Source organism: Falco peregrinus, chromosome 7 (genome assembly GCF_023634155.1).
Source record: "Falco peregrinus isolate bFalPer1 chromosome 7, bFalPer1.pri, whole genome shotgun sequence".
Taxonomy (NCBI): Eukaryota; Metazoa; Chordata; class Aves; order Falconiformes; family Falconidae; genus Falco; species Falco peregrinus.
The window spans coordinates 24,861,437-24,889,406 of NC_073727.1; the positions used below are offsets into that span (position 1 = coordinate 24,861,437).

General features: G+C 42.3%; 1 protein-coding gene across 8 annotated transcripts; it reads right to left on the reverse strand.

Moving 5' to 3' along the window:
- Nucleotides 1-382: 382 nt before the first annotated feature.
- Nucleotides 383-27,735, reverse strand: BEND3 (BEN domain containing 3). Of its 8 annotated transcripts, XR_008748024.1 has the most exons (7): nucleotides 27,443-27,734; nucleotides 20,445-20,566; nucleotides 17,381-17,425; nucleotides 16,690-16,913; nucleotides 9,696-11,636; nucleotides 6,559-6,701; nucleotides 383-5,323 (listed from the first exon to the last, which is right to left on the reverse strand). XR_008748024.1 is itself a non-coding variant. In XM_055809828.1 (6 exons), exons 3-6 carry the CDS (start codon nucleotides 17,412-17,414, stop codon nucleotides 6,687-6,689), a joined length of 2,214 nt encoding a protein of 737 aa, XP_055665803.1. In that variant the 5' UTR covers nucleotides 17,415-17,425; nucleotides 20,445-20,566; nucleotides 27,443-27,734; the 3' UTR covers nucleotides 5,402-6,686. The 8 variants fall into 8 exon arrangements, 7 of the variants coding, with proteins under 7 accessions (XP_055665803.1, XP_055665802.1, XP_055665797.1 ...); XM_055809828.1 differs by lacking the exon at nucleotides 383-5,323 and having other exon boundaries at nucleotides 5,402-6,701; XM_055809827.1 differs by lacking the exons at nucleotides 383-5,323; nucleotides 6,559-6,701 and adding an exon at nucleotides 6,854-8,712 and having other exon boundaries at nucleotides 27,443-27,733.
- Between the last annotated feature and the right edge of the window lie 235 nt (nucleotides 27,736-27,970).

Below are 27,970 nucleotides of genomic sequence, written 5' to 3' on the forward strand. Positions count from 1 at the left end.
AGGTCAGACCATACTGTGGTGAAAAGCTCACGTCTGTCTTACTACAGGAAAATACTGTCAACTTAGGACAGGCATCTCTGGAGTAACTGTTCACACTTGAAAACATTACAACAGGGGTCCTCAAACTTTTTAACCAGGGGGCCGGCGTGCGGATGCAGTGGCAGGCAGTCATCTGCGGCTGCTTGGTTCCCCCCCCAACCCCCGGCGGGGGGGGCTGTAAATACCAGGGGCCGGATTGAGGACCCTGGGGGGCTGTAGTTTGAAGACCCCTGCGTTACAACCTATCTGTCTCCCAACACAAGCAACTTGTGTGAACTGTGGCACAGGCAGAGATTTTATTCTGTTTCTATGTGTTTAGACAGCCACAAGCAGGTGTGTGTGTGTAGGACAACTGGCCAGTAGGAGCAGCTAGCTACTGCTCGTCCAGTCCATGGTCTGCTCCCTACCTGCTCTGGAGAGCCCAGAGGGAAGAAGAGAGTAGGCAGCAGGAGCATATTCCAGGACACTTTTTCTTTGGTGTTCCTGAAATCTAAATGCACTGGCAAGGAACTGTTGCTCACAAAGCAGACCTAGTGCTCTGGTTAAGCATCAGACTATGAGGTAAGCATAAAAGCTCTGGGAAAGCGATGACTGGTTTTCACTGCATAAATTGTCTCCGAGGTGAGAGGAAGCGATACTGCTCACCTGGTCAGGAGTGCATGGGTACTGTTGGGCTCAATTGCCAACAGTTACTTGATGACTGTTTAAGCAGGCTGTACCTGCTGCTGTCTGTAGCCTTAAAAGTGGTGGCTACTGTGTGTGGGATTTAAAGTAATTTCTAGCTTTCTTTAGGCATAACTAAAATCTGTGCTGTTTTGGGCTTTTTTTTATGAATGTGTAGATGCTTAAAGATGCAGATATATGTGTAGTTAATATTTTAAAGGCATAGTGACCTTTTAAAAACATTGGTTCTTGAGAAGACATGATCCTGGAAAGCTTTCCTAGGGGATTTTGGTGATCCTTATACTGCAGACGTTAAGGAATTCAGCATAGCAAGCACCCAGAGGAACATGGCAGGCTGTACTTTCATTGCGGGCTTTGCTGTCTCCACCGTCTTTGTTGGAGCTTGCACCAAGTGCTATGGAAATAAAGAGATGAGCTGCATCCTCTGCTCCCCCATCCCACCTACCATTGCTATTGTAAGTGGCTCCCATAATCTCCAGGGTCACCGAGAGAAACAAGTAGAAAGATGTAAAGCAGGGGTCCTCAAACTACGGCCCGTGGGCTGGATACAGTCTCCCAGGGTCCTCAATCCGGGCCCCCTCACCGGGGGTTGGGGGGGAACCAAACAGCCGCAGATGACTGCCTGCCACTGCATCCATGCACCAGCCCCCTGGTTAAAAAGTTTGAGGACCCCTGATGTGGAGGAATGAAACTGGGTTAATTAACATTGATAATATACAGCTGTGAGCTGGCTTCAGGGGTGGTAGGCTGGCTGATGGGATAAGGCGCAGCTGTGGCTGGTTCTGTGAAGTAGTTGAATAGCTCTAAGGGGTATGGAAGAGGAGCACTGGATGAAGAGAGATCTGGAAGAAGCGGAGGAAGAAGAGAGAGTGCCCTGGATGGAGACGAGAATGATGCTGCAGAGGCAAGAAGCAGAGGGACCGGCCTGAAGAGTATGAAGAAACAGCATGAACAGTAGATGAACTGTTGAAACCTTGTGGGGGATTGGTGGCTGCGCTGGGGCAAGGTGTGGGAGCCACTTACTGAAGTTAACCTGGTATGGGATGGTAAAAGCCTTGTTGCAGCCGGCTAGTTTTGAGAGTGCTGTGACAGAAAGATGTGTTATGAGCAATATGTCAGTGAGCTCCAGTTGCTGGTCAGTGACCAGTTGTTACCTAAGTGCTTGTCAGAATGTGGTCACACTGCCTGCCGCCTCCAGCAGCAGTAGCTTACACACCAGCGCTTATAGGGCCAGAATAGGACCCCATCCATAAGCCCCAGGAATGCTTTAGGGCTTGGGGATAGCCAAGGTACAGACATGAAGGAATTAAGTTTCTGAAAGAGTCTGTTCCGTGCAAGATAAAAACAGTTAACAACAAAAAAAGCCAACGTCTGCCTGGCATCCAAGATGGGCAAGAAAGCTGCATCCCTGAAAGCCAATGACTTAAGACAGAGCACTGGCAGGGTAACTTCTTGAGCTGCACAGAATATGAATACAGTATTAGGCCAGAGCCATAGATTTTAACTTCTGCAAAAGTCTATTGGGAAGTAAAGTAGACAAGAGCTTGCAATCAAGACTAGCCCTTTCCTAATGATGACAGAGACCTTTTACCAGTCTGTAGTGACAGAACAAGGGGCATTGGTTTTAAACCAGAAGAAGGTAGATTTAGATTGGTTATAAAGAAGCAATTTTTTATTATGAAGGTGGTAAGACACTGGAACAGGTTGCCCAGAGAAGCTGTGGATGCCCCATCCCTCAAGTGTTCAAGGCCAGGCTGGATGGGGTTTGGAGCAACCTGGTCTAGTGAATGATGTCCCTGCTGATGGCAGGGGGTGTGGACTAGGTGATCTTTAAAGGTCCCTTCCAACCCAAACCATTGTGTTATTCTGTGACTGCTACCAAAACCAGGTCTTCACTGACAGATGGAAGGTAGAAGCAGGCTTTGATTGGTTTAAGTGTTGATCCACTAGCGGTATCCGCACAGTAAAGGAAACCAAAGGCAGGCTTTCTAATGAAGTGATGGCTGGGAGCACCCTCTGTGGATTCAGGATTGAAATAGTTGGAGAGAGAACTGTACCCATTGGCTTCAGGAAAAAAAAGCTTCAGCCACAGGCAGGGTGATCTCGGAGGGAAACTATGACAGCAGGAAGGTGAGTAGCTGTTCCACTTAGCTACATTGATCAGTGCTGGATAAGCTTCTCTGTATTGATCAGACCTTTTTATTGGGGCCAGATGCTGCTGAGCAGGTTGCGCTTGTTTCTGCAGCCTTCAAACATTTGGACTGTGAGCTAAAGAAGGACAAGGCTTGGTTAATGACTGATGTGTGTGCCAGGTGAGCAGAGCCTGTATGAGTTCTCAGAGGTGTAGGAACAGGCACATCACAGCCACAGTTTTTGCCAGACATTCAGGTGGCTTTTAGACAAAGTAGGCTCACATAGAATGTGTGTATGTAAAGGACACCTAAACTTATTCGGGAATCGGCTGTGCATCTTCCCTTTATCAGCTGGGAATGGAAGGTGATGGGAGTTCATCTGATAACATGGTCAGGTGTCTGGTCAAAGGACACGTCAAAGTAGTAAGAAGTGGTCAAACAGAAGTTTTAATGATCTTCCTAAAACGGAGACTGCCACTAATCAAGTACAAAATTGCTACTGCCACTGACTGCTGAGTGGTGGGAGACATATACATGCTTTTCCTTCTGCTCAAGAGTTCTGGGTACGGACAGTGAATGGGTAAATGATCATCGCTTCTGCCCTTCTCTCACTGCTGTAATGAATTTCCTGCTCCAGGATACAGGCATCTGCATGGTGGAGGAACTACATGAAAGGGCTTCCTCGCAAAGATACTGCCGAGAGGTCATAAAGGATAGTTTGGACGGCTTGACACGTGACTAAGTTCACTGGAGGCTGCCGAGATGACTGTGCTGTCCCAGCTACATCTGCATTAACCACGGACGAATCCAACCTTATGCTGGCTGCCAGGCGTGGAGCCCAGAATGGCCACCATCCCTGCCCTTGCACAGAGGGATAACCTGATCTAGAATTTGCCTGGTCCTGTAAGAGGCAGGCACCGTCAGGTTGTGGGTACAGGACCCAGCTGTCACTGCACAGCACCCAGCGTTATCTGACAGCTTTGCATGTTCCACCTGCTGCAGGAGCAACGTTACATGCTGCAGCACCTGCTGCACATGGGCCAGCCTGCATTACGGAGCAGGGTGCGGGAGAATCCTGTGAAGGAATATTGGGGAATCGCTTACACAGGAGCTGGACTCAGGTCTAGCAGAAGAGTCAGCCTGGGCAACTAAAGCAGGCACATACTGACACTCCTGAACGGGTTCTGAGTTCTGCTGCCTACAGATCAGCGTGGAGGGGGATTACACTCTGACTCCTTTGGCCCCCAAAATAATAGGTAGTTCTTGTTTCCTTAGAACAGAAAAGCATCAAAGTGTTTCTGGGTTTTATTTGTTGTTGGTTTTTTTTTCTGTAATGGCACATCAGAACAGGACAGCCTACCTTCGGCGCTTACCAAATTACAGCACCCAACCGCCTGTGCAGGCCAGCTGCAGTGGCCATTCTATGATAGCATGTGGGGAAAGGAATGCAAAAGGGGGATGCGTGGGAGCCCTGCAAATCTGAGTAATGCTGAAGCCAAAATTCTTGTTTCCAGTACTTCAGCATTCAACGTATATATAGACAAGCACTTCAAGGAGACCCTGGGTTTTTTTTTAATTCTTGGAACAAGAGAGATAGAGAGCAAGAGACAAGGGAGAGCATTACATGACATAAACCCAAACTCCAGGTTTTATACGAGGGATCAAATCACACATGTAGGATGTGATCCTATTGAGTGATTCGTTCCTGCTGCTGACAGGTACCTCTGGATTTTTCTTTTTCAGGAAACGTTTGTAGACCTTGCTAACACATGACCTTACCAGCTAACCAAAGTGGTACAGTCCTCAAAGTGTTAACATTAAAGGAATATTTTGCCTCCCAGAGAAGTGAGCACTAACACACAAGACTACAAAATGCCTCTGGAAACAATCACAAACAACTGTTTTGCCATAATGAAATTTGTGAAAGAAACTGGGAATGATTACTTGACATTGGGGGTGGGGAGATACTAATTAGCCGTTTTCCTCCAGTCTTCACTAATCACAATTTGTTTCCATCTATTAACACGAAGTTTAGTGTGACTGGACACGTGGTGATTTTGCCCACTTTTTGGCTATTACAGCTCTTCACTTCCTGCAAGAATCAAAGTTCTTCTTTCTGAATTGTTAATGAAAGAAAAATGTTCAGTGGGGACCACAGCGCCCATCATGGAACAGATCAGGAAATGGAGTAAGCAGATGGTCTGCCCATGTCTCGGGCTTTTATGGCCACTAACTAGAAAGGACAGCATCTAGAAAATTACAAAAACGAACAGGCTGGATAAAAATAATACAGTGTAAGGGGCTAATCTCCTGCCAGTCAGATGAAGTTTAAGGAAAATGAGTATGATAGAGTTCTGATTTTGTTAGGAGCCATCTGCTTCCAGTGCTGAGACTGGCCAGCCCAGGGCAGCTCCTTCAGCCAGGACTGCTGCAGGAGAGCTGGCTTCTCAGAACAGGATTTGTATGAGCTGTGACAAAGATAACGATGAGTATTATGTATTCTGTGAGAAACTTCTGTAAGAAAATAAGACTATCACTACCAGTGAGAAGTTTAAATGAATGACTTTTATGACGGAGAGGGTAAAATCAGAATTTTGAAAGCACTGTCACTGCTATGAATTTAGACGTCTTAATATTTACCAGCACAAAAAAAGTAGGTAGAAGACAAACCTTCTTTCTTTTTCTGCCTTTCTTAGCAAAGACAGAGAGAATTAAGACAGGGAACTAAACCCTCACTTCATCTATCCCTTTTAAACAACTTCAAGCACATGTTTTCAGAATATTCCTGAGAAAAAACCCATAACCCTGTTGATGCTGAGTTGCAGTAACAATGGAAAAAAATCAGAAAGTCAAACTGTGGAAATGAAGAAATTTTGGCAATGACAGTGATGGAGTGCGTTTCATTTACTCATAAAAATCATAGGCTTGAGAACCTGCCATGATTGTTCTCCCATAGATTTTAAGTACAATCAACTAAAATATGCATGGTAAATAAGAACACCTGTCAACTTATGCCCCATCCTCAACACATGCAAGCTTAAGACACTGAATTTTCCAGCTGTTTCATATCCCTTTAATCAGCAAAACAAAATCTGAATAAAACCAAACTATGAATAAAACCTGCGTATCATTTGCTGTGCTTCTTGGGGCTGTAGAATTCATGTTAGCCCCTTCCAGCATGAAATAAAACCTATTGTGCCTTTGTAGTGTGGAGCACACAATCCTGTTTCTCTCTGCTATAAATATCAAACAATAACTGAAAAGAGACAAATGACAGATTTAAAAAAATGTACCTAAAAATAAAATTATATGCATTTTGAAGATAAGAAAAAAAGTCACAAACATTTCCTAGAACATGAAACACTTCGGTGGCTGTAATGCATCAACATAAGGTTGACTTCAAGTAAAGATTTTTCTCATTTGCAAACTTGTCGATTCTGTCAGCTGAATACAGTTAACAGGCAATGAACTGTTGCATACTTATCTCCGTTCTGGTGTGCTGTTAAACATTGTTTACAGAGCTTCTAAGTCAGTCTTTCATTTGTGAAAAATGGGCCAGACACAAAAATAGACAGGATATATTACACTTTCTTTCAGAAAGCTGTTAGAAGTGGGCTATTCAATGCTAATCCAAAGTTGATAAATTTAAACTGTAAGAAGTAGATAAAGACACTTCATATTCACCTTAACGGGCTTTACTGACCTGGTAGGTAGAAGGTAATGTTCATCCATAGGAAGTCAGTGTGCGCATGGCTATGCAGGTTCCAAACGCTTCAATACATAGCAATCTTCCTATCATAGCCTCACTTTCAAAATGACAAGTTTGTTCTTTTAAACTAAAAAGGTCTGAAAGACAGGAAAATTTTTAAAATGGCTGCAGCAAACCAAGGTTTTTTCATTTACGTATTGTCCGACTTGCTAAGGTTATCTCAGATCTTAGTAACAGACTTCAGGAAAAGATGCCTGCTTGTGCTCAAGCAATCACCAGACAACATTCCTCATGTATGAAAATAATATACCTTTAATTTATTTACAAGACTGACCAACTGGATGAAGTGGCTGTACTTCAGATGCACTGCAAGAGCTTTCATTAGTGAACTATGTCGCTGTCCATATGTCTGTATTTTCTTGATATGTTATAAAACATACAATCAAATGACTCATGATAGGGTTGTGAAGAGTGAGATAAAAGGAATGTACGCAGCAATTAGACAGAAGAGAAAAAACCAAAATATTACTATCCAACTTTCAAAAATGTAATTTAAAAGGTGAAGATTCTTTTTTCACTAATTAGTAGATAATATGAATGGACTGATTTTTTTATTTAATCTACAGTAAAAGTCAGTACATCTCAAATTTGCATGCTAGCTAGTAACATCTGTCAATCGTACAAAAAATTAATATATATTGAATTATTCTGGGAGCTTCAAAATCACTAAGTGGTGAGACATGTATGACATTAAGATAAGAAAATGTAATTATATTTCTTACCTTCTGGCTAGCCACTCACAACAACAAATTAAGCAGCTGTTAATATTTTGTCATTTTATATCTCCCATGAAAGTGCATGTAAAAAATTTAACAGAGGTGCTAGGTAGCATACAATTACAAGATAAAATCCTGGTTTCCAATACATTCAATTTACTAAATTTATGCACTAAAATGAAAGGTAAGATGCAGACATTGTGGTATCAGTTCTTTATCTTTGGTAAAATGTTTTCATTTTATTATAGCCATATTTGCTCTGATATCCATTTTGTGCATGGTCTGCTATTATTTAAACCAACGGGAAACATTAAAATGGATATAAACAGTATCAGTGTATTATTTAGTACATTCATGACTTTCTTCATACATTCTTTGAGAATGTTGCTAGCATGTGGGGAAAATGAGCAAATGCTACTATCTATTATGATTTACTCCTGGTTTAACATAATTTTACTAGTTCTTGCCATCAGAAAAAAACGTTTTGTTTTGCTTTCAAAAGAAAGGGATCAATATGACTCTAAGAACAACAAATTCTAAAAATCTGAAGTAAAAATATCAAGTATTTTGTACTTTCTTAAAAATTCTACAATAGAAAATTATACTGGAACTGACTTCAAATTTGATACTATGACCCATCTAAGTAAAAAAAAACAAACCAAAAAAGGACCACAGAGAACATCAATTGCTTCAAGGTGTTCCAGTGATGTCAGTAAGCAATCACTGCCTTTACTGTCTTAAAAGTCCATGTTTGACTCTCACCATTTCTATCAGCATCAAAAGAAAAAATAAAAGAAGAAAAAAAAGAGGAAAACTAGTTTTAAAGCAGCACTCTTCAGTGACAAGTCATACAGCAAATTCATATTGGGTTCTGGGGGGTCTTTGTTACAATTGAACATATTAATGATGCAAACTTGACCGTATGAACCTAAGTTATACCTACACAGTTATGCCTCCAAATAGCTACTAATTACACTAAATCAGTTTGGCAAAGTGAGGGAGTTCAATATCCCTACACCCAAAATATCCAGACGCTGCTGCATTCACGCAAAGAATGAGTTACATTACCACAGCTCGTACATGGGGGACCCTGAAACACTGAATTTCATCACAAAACCAATCTTTGCACGTACTTTTTATATATGTATTTCAATATGAACACTGGAAACCTTTGGAATCATATTGATAGAGAGTAAGGTGTAAAATTTTTTCTAAGTTCCTGTTTCAGGTCTTTTTTGTTGTTGTTGTTTCTTTGTTATTTTACAAATAGAGTGGCAAGCAGGCGATGGCAAGACATTCCACGGGTATAGCCTTGGGTCTGTTCTGCTGGCTTTATTCAGGTGAGCCATCCTCAGTCACGCCAGCAGTGACACTGGACAAAACAAAAAAAAGAACTCACAGGGGCAGGATCAAGCTTGTGGTGTCAATATAAAAAAAAAACATTCACATTGCGTCTATGCTCATATCTCAATTCTTCAATAGTTAATTTGACATGGTATTATTTTCAGTATCTCAGTATCACCAAGAACAAAACAAATGGGAAGCTGCAATTACTGTAGAAGCACAGTCTAATATTCCAATGATTTCCAATGAACATGGCACTTTCAAATTCAAATTAAGTTTAAATTTCAAAGACTGTTTATAAGGGTATAATGAAAAATTGCCCCTGAAGAGCATGATTTAAAAAAAATAAAAATTATTTATTACTATAAAGTGAAAAAAAGGAAGATGCAGAAATGGGGAGTGGTGTGATACAGTTTCAATACATGTATTTGCACCAGTCAAAACCATGCTTTCAGTGAGTCATTGATAGCTCTATCACCAATGACTTACGGTCTTTAGCCATGTACAAATGTAGTAAGCCACTTCCCCACCCCTGCCGTGCCCACATAGATGCCACACACATTAAAACGCAACAAACTTAGTGCCTGACTGTCCTAGATGCTGAGCGCTCTCAGCTCTCCACAGGCCCTTCAGTCTAAACCAAAGCATAATCCTGACAATAATTTAGTGGTCAAAGTCTTATGAATTTAAAAGAGCCTGTCACTTTTTTTCTTTCTTTGCTTTTTTCAGTATATCACACTTTTTTCTGTTAGGACGCCGGCATCTTTCATCAATGCTCGGTATACATTCATAATGCCATACTTCTTCCATTTTCTCCACAGGGTAAACTGCCTCCACGTAATGACGGATCAGTCTCAGTCTGATAGGATCGAGCTGTTTTTTGTTACAAGCACCTGAATGGTTGTATTGCAGTCTGAGATTCTCCGGAGTAAAGAGCTCGGGAAAGAGTCTTACGAGAAGCCTGGCAGCAAAGTTGCCGACAGACAGGCTCTGCTGCACTATCTCTCTTACCTCCTTATCAGACAGCAAATACAGAGAAGGCACAGGGAAGTCTGGATTAGGAACAACGAGTTCATCGAGTGGTATCTTGCAAAAATCCTTGCTGCTTCTTTCTGGTGGCAGTGGTGGCCCTTCGAATTCTTCTCGAAACCTCTCGGCATTTATTGCATAGCTGAGAAATTCCCTCCTGTCGGGCCCTGGTATGTGGATTTTCCGTTGCTGTTGGTATGTGCGCCTTTGCTCCGTGTCTCTTCGTCGACACCTCTCGTCAAGCTTCCCAACAAACTCCAATGTCCACACTCTGTCATTCTTTGCTCTGGGGTACAGTATCTGCACATAATGTCGAATTAATTTAATTCTAGTGGGGTCGAGCTGTTTCTTGCCTAAAGATCCACTACAGTTATATTGCTTCCGTAAGTTTTCATGAGTAAACAATTCAGGAAATAAAAGAACAAGCAATCGAGAGGCAAAGTTGCCTATGGAAAGACTGCTTTCATATATGCTTTTAATCTGTTCTTTGTTCAACAGGTAATCCGGCACAGGGACATCGAAATCAGGAGGGGGAAAGTCAAGTTTGTCAAAGTCTATGGGTACAAGCCAAATTTTTTTTGAGCGCCTGCCAGGCTTTTCATATTCAAAACTGTCTTCTACTTTTATTATTGATACATCATCTGGTAAACTAGAAGAATCGTAACAGTCATCTCTCATCTGATCACATTCACTCCCATCCATATAAGTATTTTCAAGCTCATCATTTATTCGTTGAACACATTGCTGCAACCAGGCTGCTTCTTCTTGCACATCTGGAAAGTAAATTTCAGTGTACCTACGGATTATTTGAAGCCGATGAGGATCCAGCAGTTGTTTTCCAGAGTCTCCAAAGCAGCTGTACCTTTCAGCTAATTTTCTGTGGTCGAAGAGTTCTGGAAACAATCTGTGTAACAAAAAAACAGAGAATTCCCCCGGAGAAGAAGCTTCATCTAAAAATTCATTGAGATCCTGAGCATCCAGCATGTAATCTGAGGCAATAGCATTACTCCTGTCCAAGGACAAAGCTTCCTCCTGCTCTTTATCCTCCATAAAATGAGAGGATTCGACCTGCTCAGTCTCATAAAAACCAGACGACTGCACACTCTGCTGACTGTTTTCCATTTCCCTTTGAGCCCAAAATCTATTGAAAAAATCGTTGACTTGAGGCAAACACTCCACCTGCCACACAGCTGTATTCTTCACAGAAGGATAACAAACTTCCACATAGTTACGGATAAGCTGTAGATGAAGAGATTCAAGTTTCCTTTTGTTGAGAAAGCCACATGCACTGCAGCTTCTGCTGAACTCGTCATCGCTGAAGAGCTCTGGGAAGAGCTGCACTAGCAACCGGCAAGCTAGGTCTCCGCCTGATGTGCTTTGATCCATGATCTGTTTGAGCTCTGCAGAAGTCAGCTGATACTCCGGGGGAGGCTTGAAGTCTGCAACGGACTCTACTGGACTGACTTGCTTTTTAATTCTGCTAACCTCCAAAGACAACAGGTCAACTTTACTGTGAAGCTGAGTCATATTGGTATTGAGGGTGTTAAGCGTGTAAAACATTTTCTGTATCAAAGAATATATATTTGGGTCAGCATCTGTGGTGGCTGCTGTTACGGCTATGGCTGTAGCAGAGTCCCTTTTCCGTTGGTCATTCAAAGTCCGAAGATGTGAGGGACTGCTGGGGTTGATTTTTTCAAACAACTCATAAGAAGCAAACTGCTCTGCTCCTGGTGGGTTCTTCTTCTCCGTGATTTTGTGTGAGATGCCATAGAGAGGTTTTTTATAAGATGGAGTTGTTACGTCACTGAAGGATTCTTCTTCACAGAGCCATGTCACGTTAGGATTCTTGTTCTTGTTTGGCTGCTCTGCATTTACCTGAGTGGGTGAGCCAGCATCTCTGTTCTTCATGTTTGAAAGGGAGCCCTTTGAATGAACAAATACTGTATTAGTAAGACTGCCTTAAAAATATTAGCTATAAGTATGTGTCCCTTAAGCAGGCATTGTTAAATAAATATGCTAAGTCAAATTTTCTCCAGAAGGACTTAGTTAAGTAGATCAAAATCAATAAATACAGTAGGAAGAATGAGAATAAATACAGTAAAGTATTATTTAGGTGTTTGGGTTTTATTGTTTTGGCTCATAGCTTTCTCCATGGAATAGAAATGCAATAATCCTTAGTACTCTCCCCACAGAGCTCTAAATACTCTCCCAAATTAAGTATCATTATGCTTCACCTTGCATACGAGGATCTTGGGCTGTAGCAAATTTGGGTGGCAACAAGTCAGCGACAGAGCCAAGAATAGAATCTAGATTTTCTGACTCCTGACTTCTGGGTCCTGTGACCTTGCCACTGCCTCCAACAACTGCATTTAATGTTCCAGCACTCTCTTTAGGTTAGCGTTTGAAAATACCAGGTTATAAAACACCAGAATTATGCTTATTCTCTTCTTTTCAACGTGAAAGGTTTATGTAGAGGTTTTTTTAATCTTTATTATGGTGTACAACTCCTAAGCAAGTTCTAAGAACGACTATAATTTTAAAAAAGTATTCTATATAAATAATAAAAAGTGAAAACCAAAGTGAAAAGTACCTTGGTATTGTCTTTTTAAAAAGAGAAGCCTAAGATTTTTGTAATTCTTAAAGGCAGGGAAGTTTAGACTCATGGGTTTCTAGTTTTCAAAACTATTTATATAAATAACAGTAATGAGTTCCTAAGGAATTAATGTTCTTAAGACTTTCTAGCTCTTCCTCATTGCTGGAAATCGGAAGCAAGCATTTTCACCAAATCAGAGCAAATATGCAGGGCTTGGGTGGGTTGGTGTTTTTTGCAAACACATGGCTATTGCAAGTAATTCTTAGGAAGCAGATACAACAGAATCAAAATCCAACGTATAGAATTAAAATATGAGAAAACACACAGATTTTAGAGAAGGCTGTACTGCAACGTTTTGCTTGGCTTGTTCCACAGATTATTAATTAGATAAAAAACATAATTTGCATTCAAGGATTAAAACAAATGGAACACGGCCTTGAGGCCTGAGCTGAGAGTCACAAGCAATTTGAAATTCTAGTGAAGCCCCCACTATGTCCTACAGTGAGGAATTTGAACTGAGGTTCCTTTCTGAAAAAAATAGAACTGTAACACTCATGAAATTAATCTGGTCCCTATGTGTACTCACACTTGGCATCTGCTTACTGCAGTGACAAACTGAATCAAACTACTTTTAATTTCTAATGCAATATACACTCAAAACAGGCTCAGAAAGAACAAGCTGGTTTCTGCTCCAAGTTTAGAAACAGCAGACTCGGCTAGATTGAAGTTGTGTTTCCAGGTTCTGCTCTCATTCACATCATGCAACCCTACATATGAAACCTCGTGTTTTCACATCCAAAGCTGATGATAAAATGAAAGCATAATGCAAATGCAATCTATTTCACAGTGCGCAAAATTCCTAGCTGTGCTGGTATAGGACACCTGACTTCCAGGTCCCATTTAGAAGACTGTTGCTCCAGTCCCACCCATTTGCTATGAGGACAGCAAAGAATCAGAGTCCTGTAACACCACCCGCTAATAAAGATACCACCCCAGAATGTGGTATGATACACCCTAACTAAATCAGCTCTCTGTGACTTGTAAAATACCAGAACACAAGAGACCAAATTGGGAGCAGACTGAGATCCACGTTGCTCCCACCTAACTGCAGGCTTCTACGCTGGGACTGAAGGTGTCATACACCACCTATACTTGTCAGCGGAGAAACAGAGGTATTTCCGGATGGTAATAAGGCTCTCCCAAAGAGACATCATGGGAAAGCAGGTCACAAAAATCCCCACTGACATAAACGTAGTTCTGCTCCTCAGTCAGACATCCAGACTGAATTACAAATTACTCTTACCATTTTAGATCAAAAGAACAAAACAAAACAGCAATTCTGGAGAATACATTTCTTAGACATACAGTGAGACCTGCTACCTAAGTAGCTAGCTCTTCCATTAACACTCCTATAGAGCACATTCCAAATATTCCTTCACAGACTGAGTATGATCCATTCAATTCCTTCTCTACTAAATAGCTTGCCATGGGCCACCAGCTGTCTGTCAGTTCTCATCAGAACTCCTGCCATACCTTTTCCCTGATTAATTTATAATAAAACTTGGCAATGTGAGGTTAACTTCTATTAATGCACACCCCACATCCAGAGCCAGGGCAAAGCAGTATTGGAAAGTGTATTAGCATAAACTCATTGTCTTGCACTTTGACAGTGAGTATTGTGAAAGTCTGCATTCTCAGTTTTTGACACCATACTCTGGATGAGGAGAAGCGTTCACGCTAAGAGCAGCAGATCACTGCTGCGATGGCAGCAAACTTCTGCCCTTTCACTAATGCAGATCAGAGTGTTTGAATACAGTTGCAGGACGGATTTGTTATCTGCATTTCAAAAACACACAGTCAGTGTTTGACTAACAGATGACAACACATTTTGGCCTATATTTAAGGATTTTCTATTTCAGATGCATACTTGTTTTCGTTCCTTTTGCTTTTAATTATCTTGCCTTTAAACAGTTTCCATCTGGGAACGGCAGTATCCACAGCATAAATACATGGCTTTTCATAAATTGTCCAATTAAACTAGTATTACTATTTTTTAATTACTTTTCTGTAACACTGATCTTTACACATCAATGTATTTCATCTAATACTACACCTGTTTAAGATGATCAGTTTTAATGTACCATCAAAAAATAAGCAAAGATGTTGTTCTGTGAGACTCAATGTACGTAAGACAGTGCTGACTTTTATACTACATTTGCAAAGCAAGTTTTTATATTTTATACATTCTTTGAACATTTTCAGAATGCACAGTGACCAATATAAGTAACTGTGAAATAGTCTCACACGCTATCTCTCAGAGTCCCAAGACAAGTTTTAAAAGTTTAGTTATTGCTCTGTTCAGTGCTAAAGTCCAGCTAATTTGTGTACCTTATTATACTTAAAAAATGAAGTCTAAGTATCTGTAAGAATACAGAGCATAATATTCTAGCATATGAGTAAAGAAGAATGAATACATGAGCAAGAAACATATAAAGAGATTCTATCAAACACATGAGAACTTGGAAATTTCTTGCACATAATTTTTTAAAAATTACAACATTCTACACTTGTTTTTTAAAAGAAAAATAGGGAAAATGATTTTCTGGTTATGAAGTCACACTTTTTTTAAAGAAAATTAGGGAAAATTAATTTCAGGTTCTGAAGAGACAATCAGAATTTTAAAAAAGCTAAATGTCTTCTGATAGAAAGTCATTTAGGATTATAATCACCAGCCCAATACTATGGTTATATAACACAAAAAGTACAACTCTGCTTATATCATACATAGTAGCCTATGTGATGTTAAAATATACTAAAAGCACAATATTCTCAGAAATCACAAACATTTTTGTCCTCTGTTTAAACAGACATAGTTGGTGAAGTCAACTAAATCAAAACATTGGTACTAGAAAAGCAATTAACTTTAAAAATGTTAGGATTGAGGGCTATTTCTGGTTGGTATTTTTAACTAAACATGCTGATTCACTGGGGTCAGTCAAGAATGAATTTTCATCGCTGCTACTGGGTCACTTTCTGATATTAGAAGACCAAAGTTATAATTAATTTCAAATTGAAATTAAAAATTTAATAAAGGCAAACAGCAAACAGTAAGATCAAAAGCAAGCACAGTTTAGAGACCATTATGAAGCTCTTTAAGAATCTGAATGTAAGTAAAACACTTGTAAAAAGAGAAAGGAAAAGAAAGACACCATGTAATAAGATTAAAACCTACCTACCAAAGGCATATGGGGAAAAAAAAGCCCCAAGAAGTCAGAGAGATGACAGTCAAGAAAAAGAAATATGAAGAGCTATGGCTAGAAATGAGAAATAAAATGCACAAATACAACACAGAATAACTGGCTAGGTAGCAGAACAGCAGAAAAGGATATGTGCATTAGAGTAGGTCATAAACTAAATATAACCCACGGCCTGAAGTTATTCAAAAGCGGATGAATTTGAATCTAGGTTATTTTAATAAAGTGCTGAGTGTGAAAAACAGGAGGTCATTTCACTGCTCTAGAGGGTGTTAGAAGAGATGTGACTATCCAACACTGGACACTACACTTTCAGGAATCTCAAAGAGAACAACAAAAATATAAGGCGACTCCTGAAAAAGAGCTGGAAAAACAGAATTACAGTCATGGAAAGGAAGGGCTGAGGGTGGGCAACATCACACTGATTTTCCGACGTGCAGAAGACTTTTCTAGGAACAGATGATCACTGCTCTCCCTACTGAAAAGAACAAGGACAAAAAGAAACTTGTTCAGTTTCAGCAAAGACTAATGAAAATCTCCAATTGCTAGAGAGGTAGAACACTAGAACAGGGTAACCAAAGAAACTTGGGCATCTCCTTCACTAACTGGATTGTTGTGAGATGCTGCACCAGAAGTTGTAATACTTTCTGTTCTTCATATGCTGAAGTCTTCTGCATCCCTGCATTTTTACCTTTCAAATAATACACAAATTTATACTTGTCTCACTGGCATTGAAATCTGTGTCACAGAAGAAAGAATTACAGCCTGATTTTATTGCTGTGGATCCAGCTGAAGGACTCTGTGACATGAGAGGGCCTGTAATCAGAGTCATGCTCAAGTTAATTCAAATCACTACCTGCTCCTACATTCTCTGACAAACAAGAAAAATACACTTCACATGAATGAATTAACCTAGAACTGTATTTCATAGATATGATCGCTCCCACGTTATTTAAAGAAATACCCAGACAATAATGTGTGCAAACTGGGTTAAGATTAGCCATGTTTGTCTCAAACTCGTTACTAATGCAAATCTAATTAAATGACTTGCATTTTGCTTATAGCAGCAATAATTTAGCCTATGAAATAAAAACCAGAAAAATCACAGAATCGTGTATAGAAAAGTCACCTCTTGTGTAAAGCGTCTTTTCTTCACACTGGGTAAGACATCTTGCTGGCTCCCTGAACCATCACAACCAAGTGAGGTCTGTTTCCGTTTGCTGGAATCCTGCAGGCAAGTAACTGCGCCATCCAGTGAGTGTTTCTCAGCAGACCTGGACGTTACCGAGCAGTCTAGAGCTTCATCTTCATTTTCTGTTTCTACTTTCACAACATTATTTTTAGGAATTTTTACTGGAAAAATAGAAGGTTTAGAAAGATAAAGCACTCTCTCCAGAAAACCATGACACCCTTAATACAATCTTTTGTGGCTTGTTTCTTTTTATGAAAATGTGTTTTGAAGAACTTCATTATATTTTATGACTTGTACAATGAAGTGCATGCTGAGGCCACCTCAAAGTCAAGTGATTATTATGCTAGGAACTATTCAGTCATCCAGTAAATCACAGTTTCTTCCCCAAGGAAGAATCTAAAGTATAAACAAATACAGTTACAGCAGGAAGATTTTTTTGGAGGGGGAGGAAGGATGCAGAGCAGGAAATAAAATGAGTAATAAAGGTGATGGTGTATTTTAGATACCTCTTTAAGAAACATTAATGTAACTTGTCTTGATCCAAGTGCATTCTTTATCAGGTTATAGAGGCTTTAACTCAACAAGTATTTTTTCCTGATCATAAATTACACAAAGTATAATATTTTACCTTCATCATCATCAGTGATTTCAGCTGAATTCATCTTCTATCCCACTAAAGAACAAAACAAAACCACAAAGGTAAATATCAGCATCCTCTGGAATCAGGAAACATCTACATCTGTTTTTATAATTACTTTTAATCTAGAGCCATTGGGCATTAACACCCCACAAATAATTTCCAGTCTGTACGTTTTAATAACTAGACCTGCCAACATGCAAACTATACTGCTGACAACATATGACAGCTAGGAAAGTATTTAAAACTACACGTCTTTTTCTGGTGTGGACAAAACTAAAAGTCATTTTAACCTTCTCTATAAAGTATCTTGGCACTATATAAATGGAAGTTAACTGTATTAAACTCTCTATCCTGTACCAAGTTACTGCTTCTTATTACAGTCCAATGTTTTTATATTGTCATTGTGGGTGACTCAAAGTGATCACAGAAGGAAAACTCATCATAAACTGTAATATACTTGCAGGATAAAAATCTCTGATTTTTTATATGGATTGCATCAATTCAAGCAGAGCAATCTGAAGATCTACAGTAATTCCTCTTTTCCTAACTGTCAGCCTCTAAATAATGCAAGAATGTTTTTTGAGGGAAAAACAAATATATGTATTATTCTAGCATGAATTTAGCATTACTTCTCAAATGAAAGACTGGTTTGTATTTCTGTTTCCTTGAAAACTAATTTTGCAAGTTACTTGAGGGCAAACATCGATCTGTGGACATGTCCCTAAAAGATATTCTAAAACTTCTGGAGATCTGCAAAGCAAGTAACCTAATCAGATCCCACCGACCGTGGGCGCACAGCTGCAAACTGATACTCTCAACTAGTGAGCTGGTGACTGGTAAACTGTCACACACCACTCCAGTTCATCTACACACAGCATTATGTTTACTTGGCCTCAGAATATTATTATTTTACATTTTCCACATTCTTCCTTCAGATAGTTTTCTTTTCAACTGTTCCCACTTATCCTTTAACCAAGGTCTGAAATCAAGACAGACTTCTCTCTGGTTGGAGCAAGTGAATAAAACCAGTCAATCAAAACTGTATGTACAGCCCAGAAGTGGGAATTATAATGAAATTTAAAAGACAAGGAGAGAAAGAGACAGAGAATTTGTTTTGGAGAAAAATATATTCTCTACCTTTCTTCTAAATAGTGTTGAATATTTTTTTTAAAAAAAAAAGCTCAAAACACTGTTGAACTCTTGTAAACACTTGAATGCTTTGTAGCTATGAGTTTTTTCTTCACCAGCAACTGATGGCTGCCAATGGTAAGTATGAGGTCCCACTCTGGATCAGCTTTTGTACAATGGCAGTACAATGAGTAGCAAACCAAATGGAAAATGCATGGAGTTATAAAATCAGCTCATACTGGGCCACTCTAGAAGCCAAAATACCTTTGACGGGCTGACCTTCAATGTGGCCCCTATGTACAGCCTTGTGAAGGGCACTGTCAAGAGGATAACAAGAGATTGTCTTCATCATCATGTCACCAGAAAGTCTCCAACAGTTGGATGTAGAGCTACTACAAATCCCTTATCTACTCCTTTTACCTACCACAATTCCCTGTTTTGGGACTTGCATTTATGAATTGATCCACAAATAAATTATGCCAGCTTAGTTGTAATATAGTCACTTCACTTAAACTTCTGCAAACTCTTTAGAGGCATAACAGCATGAAACTAAGTGGCTCACACCAACTTCTAAGACACCTGGCAAGCACTGGTAAAGGTTAATACCAAGTCTTACTAAGTCAACATTATTTATGAATTTAGATGCAGTCACCACAGATTGTTATGAAAAATCCTAAGACAGCGTACTTCATACAGCACCATCAAAAATCTAAGCTGGAAAGCAGCACATAGCACTAAATATTTGTATTTTGCCCTGATGTCTCAAATACGTTGATATTCAGTGCCTGTATCCTTCCTACAGTTTTCCACACTGCACTAGGCTCAGGCTGAGGGATGTGGTACGAGATGAGACCAACACGTGCCAGTGCTCAGGAAGTGTGACACAGAGCCTTTCTGTGAGGGCCTGAGGTGACAGCAAGCAAATCAGCCGATACCACTACAGAATACTCTGTAATGGAAATCAAAATGGTTTTCCAGATAATCCTAGGCTGCTCTATCAAAGCAAAACACTAAAAGATGGTAAACACAGAGCCAGAAGGGAAGACTGTGGAGGTGGCAGCAGCCATAACACCACAAAATATTTAGGAGGGGATATAGGGAATTATATTTTCCTTCTAACTCCTGCTATTACTGCTATTTAAATAGGAAAAACACTTTAGGATAATTCTTCTGAGACAATACAGGCAAACTGGAAAGAGAAGATAATAAGAATCTGAATAGCCACTCTAAAACTGGAAAAAAGTGAAAACTAAAGCAAAGCACATACCCTGGGTAACAGTTAACTTTCTGAAGCAGGTAACATCAGTAGATGAAAGCTATCCCAAACTCAGGACAAATAACAAAGTCAAAACATTATTTCAAAAATTTGAAACAAAGTGTTATTATGTATTTTTTGTTTTATTTGAAAACTGCCAGAATCCAATTAAAAGTGAATAATCCAAACCAGCATCAGAATCAATGAGGCCTAGAAAGACTGGGGCGCCAAACAAAGCACGAGCTCCAACCTTTTCCTTTCCACAAGCCCTAGAAACATCAACATCTGTCTCCTTATCTGGTTTCTTCTTTGTGAGATTTGTAAGAACTTAGGTAACCTGAGAAAATGACACAAATATAACAACTTCTATCAAGAGACAGGATCCAACTGCCCCTCTGATTTCCTGCCTCATAACCCCACCTGCTCCCTCAGTCAAGCGTGAGTGCCAGCCTTAACCTTCGGTGAGCTCTTTCACCTTGACAAACTGACAGAAAACAATTCACTTCTTTCTTTGCTGGGTTACTTTTCTTCTAATTCAGAGAGGTAAAGGGTAAGGCAAGAAATTGGGCCAAGAGTATGCACGTGATCTGGGACAGAGAGGAGGAATTAATCTCTCTCATACCCGCAAGCCACTGGCTTGGTTCAACCGTTTCACAAAACTTCACTTACCACCTATTTACACCACCATCTCGCTTCAAATTTGGGTAGCAATGGACTCACAAGTGAGTAGTGAGTGGACACAGAGATGTCAACACAGCAACTGTATCATCACCTCCATAGGAAATTAAGGCCTGTGGGAAGAAGGAAAGTATGTGGGCATGCGTGATCATGCATGCATGTACACCTGTCTATGTAGGGTTAACAATAATTCTGTTGATCGTTCACAGTCTGCTAAAGATAACACATTTCAGATTCTTTAAAATACTGTTTGCAGTGAATAGGTACTTATGAATAATTATTATTGGCTTCATAGAAGAGGCAGCAGTGTCAAAATCTGCTTTGAGGTAGCATTCTGCCCCAGACTGCGAGAATAAGCAAAGCTGGAGTAAAAACGACCTAGGAGAACTTGGGAGAAAATAGGGCAACAAGCAACTGAACAAGTAATCCACCTAGTAAAGCAAACACCTGACAGTTGTTCCTTGTCATGTTGACTATACAATGATACTTTGTTCTTATATCGTATTTATATATATCTTTTTTCAAAACAAAAGGTAAATATATTTATCATCTTTAGCCTAATACTGCCTCAGCGCTATCTACAGGACAGCAGTTAGCCAGTTCTAGGAAGGAGTGAACACCCTGTGCTGAAGCTGGGGGCCTGGACCTGCAGCCATGACTGGCAGAGCAACCTGTCTTGGCAGCTTTATCTTGCTGGGCTACAGACAGATGCTGCAGTACATCCTATTTTCTGGTGAGAAGAGGATCTGGAGGAAGGATTCCAAAACATACCAAACATCTACATCAACAGCCAGATCTTGATCCTAACGAAGTTGACTGGAGCTGTAACCTAAGCACTTGTATGTCTGAATTTTAGCTGAAACTTCTTGTATTTTCACCTGAACTGACCAAAAAAATAATGCTTTACAAAATATGAAAATATGAACTCATTGTCTCAAAACCAAACACTTTGCTGACTATCAGCATGTACTCACCTTCCTATCTAAACTGCCTGGATAGCTGCTAGTACGGGTACTGTACCTGTGCTAAGCCACTGCTAGGTGTCACACAAGGGAGCCTACGTGATACCAGAGCCTTCCTGGGACGACAGAAACATTCCTTTGGGCTCAGCCCTCCAGACTCACCCACAGGTCCTGATACTTTTGAAACAGTTAAAATAGATGAACCAAAAAGGACAGTTTTCTTAAGGTGATTAAGGTTTTGTTATTCTAAGAGAAATGAATAAAAATACCTGATTTGTAATCATGTAAATGAGGATACTGTTCATTTTAAACTAATGTACGATGAGCCTATTTGGAGAGAATTGATGCGATATACAGCATTTTGTCCTGTTTCAAGTTAATCTATTTCTAATAAACTGAACATGCATTACAGTAACTCTAGACACCAACCTAAGGGTGTTTGATTTGTGATCTTGTGATTTGCAGCAAGATCCAGAAAACCCACTCGGCTACCAGCTAACTTGTAGCTGGTTACAAATTCTAGATACCAAGTTGCTGGCAGACCAGATACACAAAACCTTTTGAGCCCTGCTGGGACTGCTCCACTAGGACCTCCTCTGCATCTGGCCAGCTGGCTAACATTCAACAGCCATTTTCAGAACATGCTCAGTACTTTTGGATTCTCATAGAGGACGGTCACAAGTAAGTGTAAGGTTTTTCACTTAGCAACGGCACAATGTTTAAAGAGGTATTTGGGAGCCAGAAAATCTGTTGGGGTTTTTTGTTTGGTTGGTTGGTTTTTTTTAACTTTCCTGCCCTTGATTCTGCAGCAGAGACAAGAATTCAGGTCCCCAAATCCTAGAAGAGTGATCTAATCACCAGGTTATAGCACGCTGGAGGGCAAGCAGGAAGAAGAGCAGTGGGTCAGAGCATGAGGGGGCTGGAAAAGAAGGGGGATCCCAGCGCACCTTGGCCATCACTACCGGCCAAATCCCCTTCCCACAGATCCCGCTCTCCCTTCTTCTCATCAGATTAGATGATGAATGAGACAGCTCAGTGAAGGGACTTACCCCTCCCTACTTCCATTGGTATCACTTAGACACATGTCTCTATTCCAAAGACCTAGCAGGTTATGACACTTAAATGTACCATCATACCATTTTGGTAACATTCAACACTGAAATGGTATTACCTGTGGCTAACAGGGAAGCTCAATGCCTAGTGCAATGTTGCAAGTTCCAAAGCATGGAAGAATACATTTAAAAATGCGGTTTTGGAATGTTTCTCCATGCATTTGGTGCTAACTACCACCCTGATGATGCTTTTGCAAGTAGAGCAAAAAACGCGATTCATTTATCAAAAATGCGCCTACCTGAAACATGCACTGAAACCTTAAGGATTTAAAGCACTTAGGTAAAGATTTTATGAGCAAGAGAACAAATTGCAAATCATACTCTAAACGTATTTCAGTCTCATATCATCTAGTATAATGCATAACGCTACTTAAAAGTAGCATAAAAGTGTACCTACTTATTGGTATATAAAACAGACTTGAATCATAAGCCTAAGTTAAATCATCCCATAACATGCGTTCTCCTATTTACCATCTAACAATTACTCATGTGTTGGCCCTGGAGGATGCTTTCCCTACCTGTCTTATAACTGTGACCATCGTAAAAGCACAATGCAAAGAGAAAAGATCTTGCTGATAACGTAAGATCAGGGCAGCTCTCTGCCTTTGCAATCAGTCTTAAAGAAAGCCTGATTGATCAGTTCCAAGTTCTGACTTTAAAAAACAAACAAAAAAAGTCCACCAGAAAAAAATACTGTTGTTCTGCTGTTCGTAAGTAAAAAACTAACTCTTTAAACTCCCACATCTAATGTAGTAAGTTCTGACAACTGAAAAAAAGAAGTGCAAAAACCATGTAGAAAAGCATAAAAGTGTATACCTGCTGTATGTGGAAAGCAATTCTGACTTCATAACACCTGTTAATTATAATCACAAATCTAAATGAATCATTACCTTAATGAATACGCTTTACTATAATAAGAAAGCCTGTTATCAGTTTTATACAAGTTTGCTATTTAGAATTTAAATGCTTGCATAACCTTGTATTGTTCGGTTCATTAATGCACAGTAAATGTGTAGATGCCGCTTTTTAAATGCACACTGTCCCACTAAATGTTTTAGCATCTTCCATGTACATTGGAAGGAATGCTTTAGTTCTTTATTATAGACTATAAGAACGTTACTGAAAATACAGGGGATTAGATATTGTGTATGATGAGATGTTTATTCCTTTTAAAGCCTCGTGGTGGCACATTGCTTCATATATAAAACTCGGAGACTTCAATGAAAAGTATTCTACTAGGGTGTCATATGCTTCTGAAGAGGTGAACTGTTCTTTACATTTTGCTCAAAAGCTGAGACACATGTGCTTGCTAGTAACATTACATATGCGTTTAATAGCCTGTGTGGCTGCTCAGTTTCCTTGTTTTCAGCATGCTGTGAAAGATACAACACTCCTCTTAAAGCACAGGTAACCTAGTAAAGTTAAATAAATTATGGGAATGCCAAAAAAGCTGATATTCTGAGTAAGTAACACTGGATATATTTTACAAGATCTGTACATTGAATCACTGTTTAACAGCATCTCCTCTTACATATGCCTTCCTGTAACAGGACTTTATCCCAAAATTGCAATGGTCTTATGCTACGTAATTAAAGTGTGGTTTATCCATAGCCAACCAAACCATGGTACAAATACTCATCCTCAGCAAGGGACAACGATTAATCAATCTAATAGTTAGACACTCACCAGACAGTCAAGTGTCTGAGGTACTGCTCCCTGTCTCTGGGTCTCTCTGTATTTTGTATGAAACATGCACTGGATAAAAACCAGAAAATGACCAATGCTTCCCAGGGGAAGCCCACAGTTTTGAAAGCTGGCGTGGGTAAGTGGAAGCAGTCCCGTCGCTTTGAAGCAACAGCCCTCATTCTCAACACCAGCCCTGCAGTCCCAGGGGAAGACAGGACCCAAGGCACAAGCCTCTGCTCAGGCTGCCCAGGAGCTGCCTCCTGCCCAGGGTGTGTGGTGCTTTCCAGGCTGCCCCTTGGAAAGCTCTCCTGCTGGGCTGTAGAAGCAAACCTAGAGAACTGTATGTTCCGGGTTCTGCTTCAGGAGCCAAGTAATCTGCATCTTTTACTTCCTAGCTGTAGCACTGGGTTCAATAGTTTCAACATTGCAATTATCCTTGGGGTACATTTGATTCCTCCCATTTGTAAAAAACCAATGCAACTCAAATTGAATTCAACTGAATTATATGCAAATACCACTCCAAAACTGAGCCGTAAAATGTATTTCTTAGAGGCAATGTTTGCCTTCTGTTCAATTCTATGGGCCAGTGATTTGACTATAAGTATTACAGAATTTCAAGAAGGCCTCAAAAACCCACAAAACAATGCCATTTTTTCTGGACTTTTTTTTGCATTTTCACTAAAATTTTTGTTTTCTATTTAAGTATCCTTCTATTACCGAAAACCTCATGATCACACTCATTGGTATGATGCCCAGAATAAGCAAATAGCAAGGAAAGGATCACTGTCAGTATGCTGCCTGAAACATTTTTACTGACTAACATTACAAATTACCTAAAATTATTATAACAGCCAGAAATTGGGGAGGGAGGGGAAAATCTGTACTGTTTGAGCTATATACCTGACTACACTTTGTATATATTTAGTCAGGTTTCCTTAAAGCTCGTAACTTTTCTGAGCTTTGCTGGGAAGTTACTTGAAAAGGGAACACTCCGAAGAAGTCTGATACTTGAAACCACCTTAGTTAAGAAAAAATATATTTCAAATTGATACCCATCTTAAAGAAACTGTGAAATAACAATATTACCTCGTTCACTGAACTGTAAGCAAAACACAAGCAGACAATATAAACAATACTAAAAGCAGATGCTTTCTATTTTAATAATTTTGAGATAGTAAAGTGCCGCTAGTGACCCAGGAGTGGAGTTTTTGAGTAAAATTTATTCTTGATACCCAGTACTGACACTTGAAATATTAAATACCTTAGAAAACAGTATTCCAACATTGCAATCACATTCTGACTATAAATACATGTATAACAAGTTCTAGAACTATGAAAAAATACCTTTAAAAGAACACGCAGATGTCGTTGGAAGCGTTGCCCTTACAGAGAATAAAATCCCTATATTTAACATAGTTTGAAAACCTCCGCTGCTGCCCTGTGAAGGACAGGAAGCCTCAAGCCTCCACCGAAGCCAGCCCGCTATAAGGGCATTTTGCCAACAGGACTTACAGGGCATGTTCTCAATTTGGGTCTTTTTTTGTTTCATTTTAGTTACATCTGCAGATGCAATTTAAATAAAAAAAGAATAAAAATTACTCTTCTCAGTTTTCCCACAAGTTGCCTAAAGCTGAAGTTTTCTCAACCTGTCCCCTGTACTTCATCAAACACCAATTTAATATTGCAGTGGTCAGCAAAACAGTAACCTAGCCGATTTCCAGCATTCATGCATCAGTTCGGTTCCTCCTCAGTCAGGTGTTTTCCCCTGGTCTATTAGAAACATTTTGTTTTCCTTAATGCTTAGTTCTCTCTCCTCTTGTTCTTTGCCTTTATTTTAAAATACCGTTCCATCTGAGCTTCGTACAGGCAATTTAAAGTCTCCTCCGAACTGCATTCGACTTTCCTATTTTTATCCACTGGACTCCGCTAAGCTATGAAAATACTCAGCAAAGATAAAAAGGTGCGGCTATTCCAACGCCGAGTGCGACTTAGCAGGGGAGAAAAGGTATCAGCACAGAGTGGCAACCATTCCTTTTATTCGACGGGCAGTCGTTCCAGTAAATTCACGATCTGGTGACTCGGTGGTCAGCCAGAAGCAGGGAAGAGGTCGTTCCTCCCCTGTTTAACTGCCTGTGCCCCAGGGGTCGGGCACACGCAGTGTTTATGGGTGGCAGCGGCAAACTCTACCCGCACTTCAATCCAAAAAGCTCCGGGACTGCGTCAACGCCATGTGGAAGCCGTCACATGGCCGCTGGCCCGCCGCCGGCTCGCGTTCTGCTGCTTCAGAGTTTGTTCCCGTCTGTTTACAAAGGGCTGCGCGGACGCACCGCAGGGGAAAGTAGGGTAGAGGCAGCGGGCGGGCGCCGGGTAGAGGCGGCCGGTCCCGGGCGGCGGCGGCCCTCCCCGGCCCCCCCGGCGCACGGCTCCCCGCGAACCGACGCGGGCTGCCACCGAACCCCGCTCGGCGCCGCTGCCGGGCAGCACCGCGACCCCCCGCCCCCGCCGTTACAGGACGCCCCGCGAAGCCCCCGCGCGGCGGCTCGGCGGGAGCAGTCCCGGGGGCGGTGGCTTCTCCCCCCCCCCCCCCGCCCCGCCGGGGCTCCCCGCGGAGGGGCGGCGGCGGCGGCCGCCACGTGGGAGCGGCGCGGCGGCGAGGCCCCGCCCGGAGGCGGGGGCTGCGGCGAGGACGCCCCGCGCGCCCCGCACGCGGCGGCCGGGGCCGCTTCCGCGGTCAGACCCACGAGCCCGAGGCGGCGGCGGCGGCGGTCGGCGCTTCCGGTCCGAACCCTGCCCGGGCGGATCCGTGCGGCCGGCGCGGGGGGAGGGGACGAGGTGAGGCTGGAGGCGGCGGCGGCGTGACCGTCCCACTCTCCTCGCCGCCTCTCCTTCCCCCGCCCCGCCGCCCGGGCCGGGCGCGCGCGCCCTCGCGCCGCAGCGCTATAGCAACGTTCCAAGCAGCGAACAAAGAGCCCCCCCGCCCCCGGCGGCCCGCGCCCCGCGGCGGGGGGGTGGGTGCGGGGTGGAGCGGCAGGGGCGGGGGGGGGGGCCCGAGCCGCGGCCGGGGGGAGGGGCCGGCCCCGCGGCTCCCGCTCCCCGGCTCGCTCGGTCGCCGGCGCGGCCCCCCTCCCCGTTCCTCCCCTACCCGCCGGGGCGGCGCTCCCCGCCGAGGGCTGCGCGGAGCGGCGCCCCTCCTGCCGCCCGGCCGGCGAGCGGCGGCGGCGGGACTTACCTCGGGTCCGCGCGGGGGCACGGCAGCCCCGGGACGGCGGGGGCGGCTGGAGCGGCCGCCGCTGGTGCCCGCGTTTCCCCCCCGCTCTTTGTGTGCGAGGGTCCGCGCGCTGCGCTCTCGCGTGACGTGACGGGACCGTGTGTCATTTCCGCACAAGGACACTGAGCCCCGACCCGCCGCGGCCAGCGCCACCCGCCGCCCCGGGGCAGGGGCAGAGGCGGGAGGGGAGGGGGGAGGAGCAGGCCGCTCTCCCCCCTCCCCCCCCTCCCCCCCCGCCCTCCCCGGCGCTGCCACAGGGGACGCGCAGTTCCCACTGGAGACCCCGCGCGCCCCCGCCCCCGCCGCGCGCGCCCTGCCGCCCACTCGGCGCCGCGCGGGCAGCCCCGCCGCCGGCCGCCCCCGCCGCGCCCCGCCCCCGGCCCCCGGCACCCGCGGGCGGCGCGGCGGGCACGGCCGCACGTGGGCCCGGCTCGGGCCGCGCGCGCCGCGGGGAGCCGCCGCGTGGAAGCGCGTCCCCGGCCGCGGGTG